The sequence below is a fragment of the Ascaphus truei genome, chromosome 8 (genome assembly GCF_040206685.1).
Source record: "Ascaphus truei isolate aAscTru1 chromosome 8, aAscTru1.hap1, whole genome shotgun sequence".
Classification (NCBI taxonomy): Eukaryota; Metazoa; Chordata; class Amphibia; order Anura; family Ascaphidae; genus Ascaphus; species Ascaphus truei.
Window position 1 is genome coordinate 81,333,006 of NC_134490.1, and position 12,047 is coordinate 81,345,052.

Genomic DNA, 12,047 nt, shown 5'->3' on the forward strand with positions numbered 1-12,047 from the left:
ACATCATTTATCTCCCCTGTTTCCTGAGTACTAGTGCCTATTTTTTCCTACCACTTTGTCTCACCACATACAAGGTGGGACCGCGAGGTTGAGGTCAAAATATTGATAGCCACCAACCTACAACCGAGCAGGCACGAGTGCAGAGTGGTTGTCGTGTAGCTGGGTCAGGGTAGGAGAGATCAGAGTGGTCTAGGTACTTGCTGTGGTCAAGGAGAGGAGAGATTGGATAGTCGTTGATGCGTTGCCAGAGTCCAGGGGTAGAGAGAGAAGAGTAGTCAAGTCTGTAGCCATGATTCAGGGGTCAGAGAAGTCGGGAGTCCGGGTGCAATCTGTGGTTAAAAATACAAGCAACAACAAGGCAAGGCAACAGGAAGCAAGGAGGTAAGCACACAAGTGAAAAGTTTATGCTTAGCCAATTTGCCAAGGGGCTGGCTGAGCTGAGCATATTAAGAAGAGAGAGCCAATGGGAAGGCTGCAGGGAGTGAGCATCATCAGTAGGCTGTATAGTGTTAGGCAGGGGCAGAGCCCGTAGCAGCTGTGGAATAAGTGATCCCGTTAACCCCTTGGGTGCCTGTGTCCGCGCGCTATTCCACGTGCGCTGTGCGCTGCCCCTGTCGTCATGGATGCGGGACCTGGAGGCGGTCCCCTCGGTGTCAGTCTTCATAGCGGGGCGGCGCTTGTGCGCAGGCTGTGGCTGATGTGCATCACCTGTGACGTTGCGGGATGCGCCACGGGGGCAGAGCCAGGGAATGGTCACTGCTGGGTCTGCCCTTCCAGCAGCGCAGTGCCTGGGCGCAGGTTGTGGCAGGTGCGCGTCATTGGTGATGGCGCGAGATGCGTGACGGGGAAGGGCCTTGCGCTGATCCTCACAGGAAGACACAAAATCAGAACAAACTACAACAAAGTGTCTCTATCTTTGAAGAAACTATTACAAGTATAATGGGAAAAACAAGTGGATCTAGAGAATAGATCCAGGAGAAATAATCTCCAGATCAAGAAAACCTCTATACAATAACAAAAGAAACATTGATAATATACAATATGCATGTTCCCATAATATTCTGACAGTTCTTCTTTTTACTTGATGCTGAGAAAGCTTTTGATCATCTAAATTAGACATACATGTTGAAGACACTGAGGGCATTTGGTTTGGGAGACACTTTTATTAATGCAGTCTCAGCGCAAATGCCAGTAAATGCTGCTGGAAACAATGGCGGATTCGGCGCAACTGCGCATGTCTGGCTCAGAGAGGCTGCTGGGATGCTTCAAAAAACTTTATTGGAGGACACACAAGGGCTAACACCGCATTCTCCCCCTTGACTCAGTAGACCACTCTGCACACAGAAGCGCAGGACAGCTCTCCACACTCTCAGTAAATGCTGCTGGCCTTCTTTCTGGCCCTTTTTCCTTATCCAATGGGACGAGACAGGGATGTCCACTCTCCCCTATGCTCTTTGCTATAGCAATGGAACCCCTTGCAATAAACACTAGAAACAGTCTGGGGAAAGAAGATGGCTGTTATCGCCCGGTCTGCTGGAATAGCTATGTGAGGCACTGGCTTTTCAAGTTTTGAGGTGGGGTTATAGGGCTTCGTTTGTGTTAGAATTTTTGGGGTCACTAAAGGTCGGTCAGTTAGTTTCAACATTAAGGTTAAAACCAGAGGGTGTTATGGTGGAATGAGGTGGTGATATGGCCGGCAGCAGTGAGGTTTTTGGTTTGAAGAACAGGACGGATCAGCAGGGAAGTGGTGTGTGGGTATCCTTAATGGCAACAGAGTAGGTCAGGAGAAGATCTGCCCTGTAATCATGATTAGGGCCTTTCTAGTTAATAGACATCGAGTTTAGGCTCCGTTTTTTTATTCATTTTGATGGGTCCTCTCTTATGCACTTTCAGTTCAACAGAGTTCAAGAAAACCTTTGCAGTAACTTGGGATCAACCGGGCTGGGTTCATGTTGCACTATTTTAGGATATGAGGGGATACTGAGGCGACTAGGCTGGGTTTAGGGGAGGATGTAATAAAGAAGAATGTGTGGGTGCAATCTGATGCTGCTGGTATGTTGGGTATGTTGTTTGATAAAAGCTGTGGACATTTTTCCCCAACTTTGGAGTCTGTGTTAACGGTTGCGGATTGGGAGTAATAATAATAATAATAATAATAATAATTATAATAATATTAATAAAAAAAGTAAAATGCAGACATTACACTGAAGATCAGTTTAATAGGTTGTATTACCTAAAAGGTCCACTAAATATGGACCACAACATTAAAAACAACAACACAGCAATATTCTAACAATACAAAATTAAACTTACAAATATAAATATAGGTGTATGCAGCAGGAGAAATGAGAGAAGGAATGCTGAAGAGTACAGCCAATGTTAAAACCGGACCGCGATCTCTGTCCCGAGGAGCTTACGGTCTAATTGGTAGGTAGGGAGAACATACAGACAGTAGGAGGGAGTACCGGTAAGTGCGTCAGCAGGGGGCCAAGCTTTATGTATCATGTGTTCAGAATATCCACAGTGCTATTCATATGCTTCTTTAAGCGTGTGTCTTAAGGTGGGCCTTAAAGGTGGATAGAGAGGGTGCTAGTCGGGTACTGAGGGGAAGGGCATTCCAGAGGTGTGGGGCAGTCAGTGAAAAAGGTTTAAGGCGGGAGAGGGCTTTTGATACAAAGGGGATAGAAGACATCCTTGAGAAGAACGCAAGAGTCAGGATGGTGCATAACGAGAAATTAGGGCTGAGATGTAAGGAGGGGCAGAAGAATGTAAAGCTTTAAAAGTGAGGAGAAGAATGGAGTGTGAGATGCGGGATTTGATCGGAAGCCAGGAGAGGGATTTCATGACATGAGGGGAGATGCTGAGACAGATCTCGGAAAGAGTAGAGTGATTCTGGCAGCAGCGTTTAGGATAGATTGTAGGGGAGACAGGTGAGAGGCAGGGAGGTTACAGTAATCAAGACGGGAGAGAACGAGGGCCTGAGTCAGAGTTTTAGCAGTCGAGCAACAGAGGAAAGGACGTATCTTTGTTATATTGCGGAGGAAAAAGCGACAAGTTTTAGATATGTTTTGAATGTGAGGGGCGAATGTGAGAGAAAAGTCGAGTGTGACCCCTAGGCAGCGTGCTTGGGCTGCTGGGTGAATGATCGTAGTTCCAACAGTAATGTGGAAGGAGGTAGTAGGGCCAGGTTTGGGAGGAAGTATGAGGAGCTCTGTTTTAGCCATGTTGAGTTTAAGGCGGCGGAGGGCCATCCAGGATGATATAGCAGAGAGACATTCAGAAATTTTGGTTTGTACAGCAGGTGTAAGGTCGGGTGTTGAAAAGTACATTTGTGTGTTGTCAGCATAGAGGTTATATTTAAACCCAAAATATGTTATTAGGTCACCTAGAGAGAGTGTGTACAGAGAAAAGAGAAGAGGTCTCAGGACAGAGCCCTGGGGTACCCCCACAGAAAGATCAATAGAGGAGGAGGTGTTAGCAGAAGAGACACTGAAAGTACGATGGGAGAGGTAGGATGAGATCCAGGATAGAGCTTTGTTCCGAATACCAAGAGTATGTAGTGCATAATAAACAGGGACCTGAAACCCTGGCAGATAAATACAGTATTAATTATATTTTTTGCATACAGTATTTCTCGGGTGGTAGAAACGGGTAGATATGATTGCAATTGAGTAAGGGGTCAATATTTACTCATTGAAAGTACCTTGTGTAGGAGAAATGTGAGTTGGCTAGAGTAGCCGTGTGTATTAACCCTGCATAGCTAAGTCTCACTAATGTGCTATTCACGACAGATTGAAAATTGGGCGGATTGATGTGAGATATTGTTAATTTGAGGGATCTTTGCGAAGTTTAAAAGTGGGCAGCTAGAGGTCTGTGTATTAACCCTTATCCCATATGCAGGACACGTGCTTACAGGTGGGCCGTACGTGACAGTTACAAAAAGGGAAAAGAAGAAAACTAGTAAAAGTAATAAACTTTTTTTGTGATAAAGTTACAAGTTAAACATTGTAAAAAAGACCAAACACAAGGAATGATGCAAATCCCAGACAGGTTGTGGTTCATTAATTAAGTGAAGGGACAAAGGGGTTAACTTGAGACCTCCTGACATCATGCTAAATTCTTGTTTTGTTTACAACAGTATATATACACAAGGGGCACGTCGCTACACCAGACACACATACAAAAATACAGGAAGTAAACTACCTGGTGCAAGGGAGAAAGCACAAATAATTACACACAAATAATCACCTAGGATTATAAATAGCCCCCTATAGTTGCACTCTAGGTAGGTGACAAAATATAGTATATTGTCAACTAGTGAAAACAAAAAAAGAAATATAATGCTCACTAAATCAAATAATGTGATAGTAGTATGATGGTGCCTGAGCCGTCAAGGTTGACGGTGGGTGCAGCTGATGAGCTGAAATGGACTAGAATTAACTACAGCTGAGAAGTGAAGACATATTTATTGCCACCACTTAGCAACTAGAAGCTCATTTAGAAGTGCACTCCTAGGCATTAGAACTTAACATTTAATTGGTGAATAGAATAAAATAAGTTCTTAACATAAAGTGATAATATTAACTACATATAATGTACTATGGCGGGAGGGAATGAGGAGATGATAGATGGCCAAAGTATATAGTAAGGTATGCTAGTGCCTAATAGTACATAGCAAAAGCAGTGATACCAAATTGGCCTTAATTGGGGAGTGGTTTACTCAGCTGAGAAAGCTCAAAAGTGCTTGCCCTGTGTATGAGTATTGTGCGTCATGTGGCGTAGCGTACCGAGCACCCAACCTGTATTGATAAATAGCCCAAGTCAGTGTCCTGCTACTAGATATAATATTTAAGTTAATAGATATAATCACTGTATGTGCAACTCAATGACAGGTTGGTGGTACGTGGATTGATTCTGCGCCCAATGACGTTTAACAATCACTCTACATAGATGGTATACCAGGAAAGCTATTGGTAATAAAAATCCAGGATAAACTGATACTAAACACTCTGCTAATTATTGAAGCAGTAAATAAATTATTACTGTGGTTATTGAACAAGCCGTCAATATATAATCAATACTGTGAGTACTTGTACTCAGCAAAATCCCTGTACACATAACCTTCTACCAATTCATAGGACAATTCATACATGAATAGGTGTCTGTGTGCAGCAGATGCTGGCAGGCTAGCAGTGATGATGTTAAATACCGGATAAATCGCAACAATTGGCAATTACAGTAAATGTCTGTTAGCTACAAGGTAAAAATGACACAGTGAATCACAGTACAGAGACAGGCTTCAGCAAAGAACCACTGAGTGAATAGAGCCTGTTTAAACCTGGATGCGATCGCATTTAAAATGAGCAACAGCAGAGAGCACAGACACAAAGTAACAATACTACCAGTCTCTCTCAGATCCCTCGCGCTGACGCCAAAACGCCCTACGCGTTTCCCTCCTTGACGGAGATTCTTCAGGGGCGAGTGACACTTCACAGAGCCCTACTTATAGCTGTTATTTATTACCATACGCAGGAGGTTATATGCCATACACCAGACCATATTTTGTTTGCATTGAGCTCCTTTATGCCCTACCCTGCGCTGTCCATTATTACAGCATTATCTTGGTTTACCACACGTGTGTATGAGACTGTGCAGCCTTTATATAGCTTTTGATTTGCTATTAGCTATATGTTTTGAACACATTCTGTTCATATTTCTGCACCATGACACCACACATTTGGGGATTTTCTCTATGCACTGTTGTGCATTTTTTTAGTGTCTCGTCGTTTTTATTGCATTCTAATAAAGTATTTGTTATTTTTATTTGAGTGTGACCTTTTTGCAGTGTATCCTATTTAAGGACTAGGCAATTGTTTAGCCAGTTACTAGTTGACAATATACTATATTTTGTCACCTACCTAGAGTGCAACTATAGGGGGCTATTTATAATCCTAGGTGATTATTTGTGTGTAATTATTTGTTTACAACAGACAGAATAAGCTGCAGGGTTTCTCAGGTGTCAGGAGTTTGAATACACTGATACAGTAAGTTTCTCTTTCCCAGATACTGTTTACAGAAATGCTGCTTCACAGAGCTGTCTATCAGTTTCACTTTCAAGTTTCGTTTCCTTCATTGCTCCTCCTACAAATTAAATCATTTATTATCCTCTTTATAAAAGCTCAACAGTGAGAACAAGTTTTAATCTTCACAGCCACAGACGACATCTTAAAGACAAGCAAGTTATCACCATGAGGTAAATATTTAATTGGTTGCTTGTGTTTAGGGTAAGATCTTAGTATCGCAGCTATTGCACAGCATATCCACATGGGGTTTATTTATTAAGATGACTCAGTTAGGTTTATTTATAAAAGTCTGACGGCTACAAAACTGGAGCAAATAAAAACAGAACCAGATCTGTACAAAGTATGTACAAAAACATTCCCATAGAAACAAATTGGATTTTGACCAATCTGTTCATGGTTTTTGTACCCGTTTTGGTGCCGGGAGAAAGCACCGGAACAATAGGTGGTTCAGCAGGTTTCAATGCCTTGGTGCCCAAGGCCTTAAAGTGCCCATTCCCTGGTAGCCCTGTGTTGTGCTTCTATCAAATCTGGGTGCGGGGGCCAATTTGTTTTAGCACCAGAGCTCACAATTCTCCAGTTCTCCCTCTGCTTAGAGATATTGATGCATAGCACCCACTCTGCTGCATTCTAGTTTTGAGTGGAAAGCTAATCCTCTCTTCAGCATCATATACCAAGCTACCTGGAGCAGGTGTAACTCCCTTGGGGCCAGGGGACCAGCAATGCAGTGAGTAGCAAGTACCTTGGCAGTGATGGGGTAAACAAGTTTGGACGTGATATTTATATTGACCAAAGAAATAGGGGTGAAAAATAACAGAAAGGCACAGCAGGATACAAATGCCATTATCAGGCTGTGGGGCTTATGCAGAGAGGAACGGAGCAGAAAGGCTTAAATTCGCTGCAGGTTTGGCATTTAATTGTGTCCTATGCAGGGTACTCCGGTAGCGCGGTGTGCAGTAAATTACTAATTAGGCGAGTTTCACTTGGCGTGAAACTCGCCATTCTGAGGCGCGCGGTATCTGGCCACAATACAGCCAACTTTTGTTGGCGGACAAAATTTCCCCTGAACGCGCCATTTAGTAGCTCTGATTGGCACGTTCATGCGCATCTGAGCTACTGGAATCGTGCGTGCGTATCGTGCGTGTTTCTAACAGTCTCTGTCCCTGCGCGCCTCTAACAGTCTCTCTCCCTGCGCGCCTCTAACAGTCTCTCTCCCTGCGCGCCTCTAACAGTCTCTCTCCCTGCACGCCTCTAACAGTCTCTCTCCCTGCGCGCCTCTAACAGTCTCTCTCCCTGCGCGCCTCTAACAGTCTCTCTCCCTGCGCGCCTCTAACAGTCTCTCTCCCTGCGCGCCTCTAACAGTCTCTCTCCCTGCGCGCCTCTAACAGTCTCTCTCCCTGCGCGCCTCTAACAGTCTCTCTCCCTGCGCGCCTCTAACAGTCTCTCTCCCTGCGCGCCTCTAACAGTCTCTCTCCCTGCGCGCCTCTAACAGTCTCTCTCCCTGCGCGCCTCTAACAGTCTCTCTCCCTGCGCGCCTCTAACAGTCTTTCTCCCTGCGCGCCTCTAACAGGCGATCGTGCAGCTTTTATCTTAGTAACACAGTGTTTAAGCAGGGGGTCTCCGGGGACACCCCGCTTCCCGATTTACAGGTCCCGTTAAGGGGGTGCCAGTAACCTCGTCATGTTTAAATTGTTGAATGTATTGTAATGGTGCTTGTATTGTATCGTAATGTTTAGTGGGGATATGACGCGGGAGAATTTAATATATATACCGGCACCCCATATCGGGGCCTGTAACTCAGGAAGCAGGGGGTCCGCAGACCTGAAATGAATGCGATTCAGCACGGAGACCCCCTGCTTCAATACTTTCTTATTAAAATATAATAAAAGCCGTGCGGTCACTTATTACTAAAGGGAAATATGACTGAAAGAATATTTAGATTTGTTTAAAGAGGTCAATTATATTGTTATATTGTCTACTAAAAGTTTGGGTGCATTATGTCCCTGCAAATGACTAATGCTGGCTCTTCATTTCTATTTTCTCTAATAGTGAACAGTCAAAGACGACCTTGAAGCCTCGCTTACTAGAGTTGAATTGCCATTTTACATGGCGGTTACTTGAAGAGGATTGTGATATTGTTGAGCTAGAAGAGAGACTGCACAATCAGATTGAATATTTGCTCACTGAGAACAAATACATGGTTCACAATCTGTTGGCCTATGCAGAGCATCTGAAAGGTGATTACCCAGAAGCCATTGCCAATTTAGAAAAAGCTGAAGAGCAGATTCTCAAGGCAAATTCAGATGAAACCAACAGGAAGTGTCTTGTGACGTACGGTAACTATGCATGGGTGTACTACCACACCAAGCAATATGAAAAGGCTCAGATCTACATTGACAAGGTGGCTAGTATTTTCCAAGAGCTAAAAAGCTCATCGCAAGATAGCAGTAAGCTGCCTGAGATATACGGTGAACAGGGATGGTCTCTGTTAAAATTTTGTGGACAATATTATGCAAAGTCCAAAGAGTGTTTTGAGAAGGCTCTTGAAACAGATCCAGACGACCCTGAGTGGAACTCCGGCTATGCAACAGTAGTGTATCGCATGGAAGGTTTCAATGGCAGAAGATGTCCAGCTGATGAGTGTAAATCTGTACCATTGTTGCAACGTGCAGTAAAGCTAAATCCAAAAGATTCAGTGGTGAAGGCACTTCTGGGTTTAAAACTTCAGGATTTAAATCAAGTTACACAGGCACAAAAGTACATTGAAGAAGCTCTAGAACAAACACCAAACCTACCCTATGTACTTCGCTATGTTGCTAAATTTTACAGGAGAGCAGGAAAGACTGAGGAAGCTCTTAAAGTTTTGAAAAGAGCTATAGGTCTAACTCCTACTTCTGGTTTTCTGCATCATCAGATAGGTCTTTGTTACAGACAAAAGATGATTAGACAAAAGAACGCATCTGCCAGGTATGGAAGGTCATATAGTCAAAATACAGGCAACCATTCAGAGGAAGTAAAGGAGCTGATTCAAAAGGCCATATTTCACTTTGAAATGGCGTTGGAACATAAAAAAACATTCATTTTTGCATACACGGATTTAGCAAATATGTATACTGAAGCAAAGCGATATCACAAAGCAGAGGAAACATTCAAAAAAGCATTGGACATTAAAAAACTTACAGAAGAAGAGAAGCAACAAATCCATTTCAATTATGGGCGTTTTCTAGAAAATTACATGAGATCTGAAACAGAAGCTGTAAAACATTACAGAGAAGCACTCCTGATATCCGAACTAACAAGAGAAAGGCAAAGCAGTGAAGTGGCTTTGAAAAGGTTGGCAGACAGGATGGTAAAGAGAGATGCCTCTGATGCTACAGGATTTTGCTTGCTTGGGTTTCTCTATAAGCTTAACCAAAACACACGGAAAGCAATTGAATGTTATGAAAAAGCCAGTGAGCTCGATCCTGACAATGAAGAATACCTGAGTGTTCTCTGTGACCTGAAGCTGACAATATGAATGAAAGGCTTTGCAATGGGGAAATGAGAAATACATTTGCATTTTTGTATGGCAAATAAAAGTATAATTTGTGAGCACATTCACAACCCTGCTTTCCACCCTTATCCCCAAGCATACTGTACAATGCTTCACTACAGCCAGGGATTCTGGAAAATGACATGCAAATGAGCGCCCAGTGTCACCTTTTGCTTTAAATCCATTTTAACATTGACCCCTATAAGCAATGTAAATATTGTCATGATCTAATACTAATCTTGCAAGGGGTAAGCATTGCTCTATTAAATAAATTGGGGATATCTACATTACAAAGCGTAAAAAAAATGTTGCAAAATAGTTGCACAGAAATTTCATTTTAAATCGTGCTTGCGTGTGCCTATTTACTAACCTAAAATTGCTCAAATATTATTATTTTTAAATGCATTTGACGCAACAGGGTTATTTCATCATGTAGATTAACAAAATGTATTATTTTCACAGTATGACCATTATAAATAATAATACCCCAATAATTAATCTTTACTAATACTGGTTATAAATAAATAAACCACATCATAATTTTTTTATATCAATTGTATTAATCAGGCAGGTTGTAAAAATAATTTAAAACGACAAAATGATGCATCATATATGGTCTTTCTTTACATTTAACTGATGTTATTACTCAAAACCACATTTTTTTTAAAACCCAAATCTTAATGTCATGCCAGAAATGTTGAATAACTTGTCTGTTTGCACATGTATTCTGTTAAAATATGTACAGTACCAGAGCATGAATGCATATAATATACTGTATATATCCCTAGTACAAAACTGGTGCTATAATAATGTGTATTTCTCACAGATAAAATCCAGTTAATTGCAGCAGTTTTGTACCCGGGAATCCTTGGCCACTATTCAATCCGCCGTGAAGCCAATTTCTCCTGGATTGGAAAGATCCCAGCCACAATCAGATGAATGGAGCTGAGATCATTCAGAGCAAAGGGAAAATGTCTTCACCGCATACAATATTAAATAGGGACAAGTGATACTTGAACTGAATGTTATTTGTGTTTTACATTTTGCCAACAGGATGTTAGAAAGACAAATACAATGTTGCTCTAATTATTTTCAAATGTTATATACTGTATCTTTTTTTTTAATCCTTTGCTTTTGTATCATACACTGTGATGTTTGAGGTGCGGTAGACTTGTTACAACCTGTCTTCATAATATTGCATTAAATCTTCAAATATTACCTTTTAGTGTCTTTCTTCAAATCCAAGACTTATCCAGCTCTTGCTCTCAATAAACCAATAATTTACACTGCTGTTAGACCATAAAACATATGGGGCCATATTTACTAAATAGTGCTATGCTGTATGTCAAAATTCAACTAGGTGATATACAATATTTCAAATTGGCAAAACAAAAGCACCACCAAGTGACCTCTGTGCCCTGCACTAGATCCCGATTTCATTTTACAATACGGTTTACAAAAAAACAAAATCAGATCTGATCTTATCTTTCTCTAAAGATGAAGTTCCACTTAGGACTAAAGTGAATACGTTTTTATAAGTTACATTTTGTCGATGTTTAAAAAAAAACAAATTAGTCAGAAATAGTTTGTAAGCATTAGAATATTGGTAAATACAGAAAGTATAGTCTTTCAATGCATTGTTTGGACTCCTCAAGAATAACAATATACTGTACAATTTACTCCTTTTACTTTTGGGGGGTTGTTATCTCCCTTAACCCAGGGTCCCCCTGCCTGCTCTCCCCCACCCCTGCTCGGACCCCCCGACCTTACCTTTTTCCTGGGGTTTCTGTCGTCATTACGTCATGTGACCCCACAGCGTCATTTGACACCGCATTGCCATGACGACGCATCGCCAGAAGCCGCCGGAGAGCAGGTAAGAGACTATACAGAGGCCCCGCGCACTCCCCTGGTATTTAGTTTAAATGTTGGGGGAAGAGTGCGGGGCCTCTGTAAGCGCCAGGCCCCCTCCCAAAATTTTTTTTCACGCGCCCCAGTTTGCACCCTGCCTTAACCCCAATCACTATGTGGACCATGGTCACTGCTGTATCCCCCCTCCTTCTATTATTTAAAAAATACTATGTATTGGCGCATATTAGTGGATAAATAAGAGTATGTGTGTGTGAGTGTGTGTGTATATATATATACATATATATAAAGAAAAAAGTATAAGGTGCGCAAAACTGATTTAAAATAGTGCTGCAATGATGTCTATGAGTGCTGCCACAATGTAATGGGTGTACACCACCCCAAAGTAAATACAAAGTACAAAAAAACACAAAAGGCGCAAATCAGAGACACAGGTGCATGGATATACAACACCTGAAGGATAAACACGTGAACAAGTCCTATATTCGAATTCCACAACGAGATGTACCTATAGATGAAAAAAATACCAATATGGTGAAGTACGTTTATGAATAAAATTATTGCGCGAG

General features: G+C 41.9%; 1 protein-coding gene across 1 annotated transcript; it reads left to right on the forward strand.

The window, feature by feature from the left end:
- Positions 1 to 6,121: 6,121 nt before the first annotated feature.
- On the forward strand, positions 6,122 to 10,830 carry LOC142502049 (interferon-induced protein with tetratricopeptide repeats 5-like). Its single transcript, XM_075612843.1, has 2 exons — positions 6,122 to 6,253; positions 8,130 to 10,830. Exons 1-2 carry the CDS (start codon positions 6,249 to 6,251, stop codon positions 9,595 to 9,597), a joined length of 1,473 nt encoding a protein of 490 aa, XP_075468958.1. The 5' UTR covers positions 6,122 to 6,248; the 3' UTR covers positions 9,598 to 10,830.
- Positions 10,831 to 12,047: the final 1,217 nt, after the last annotated feature.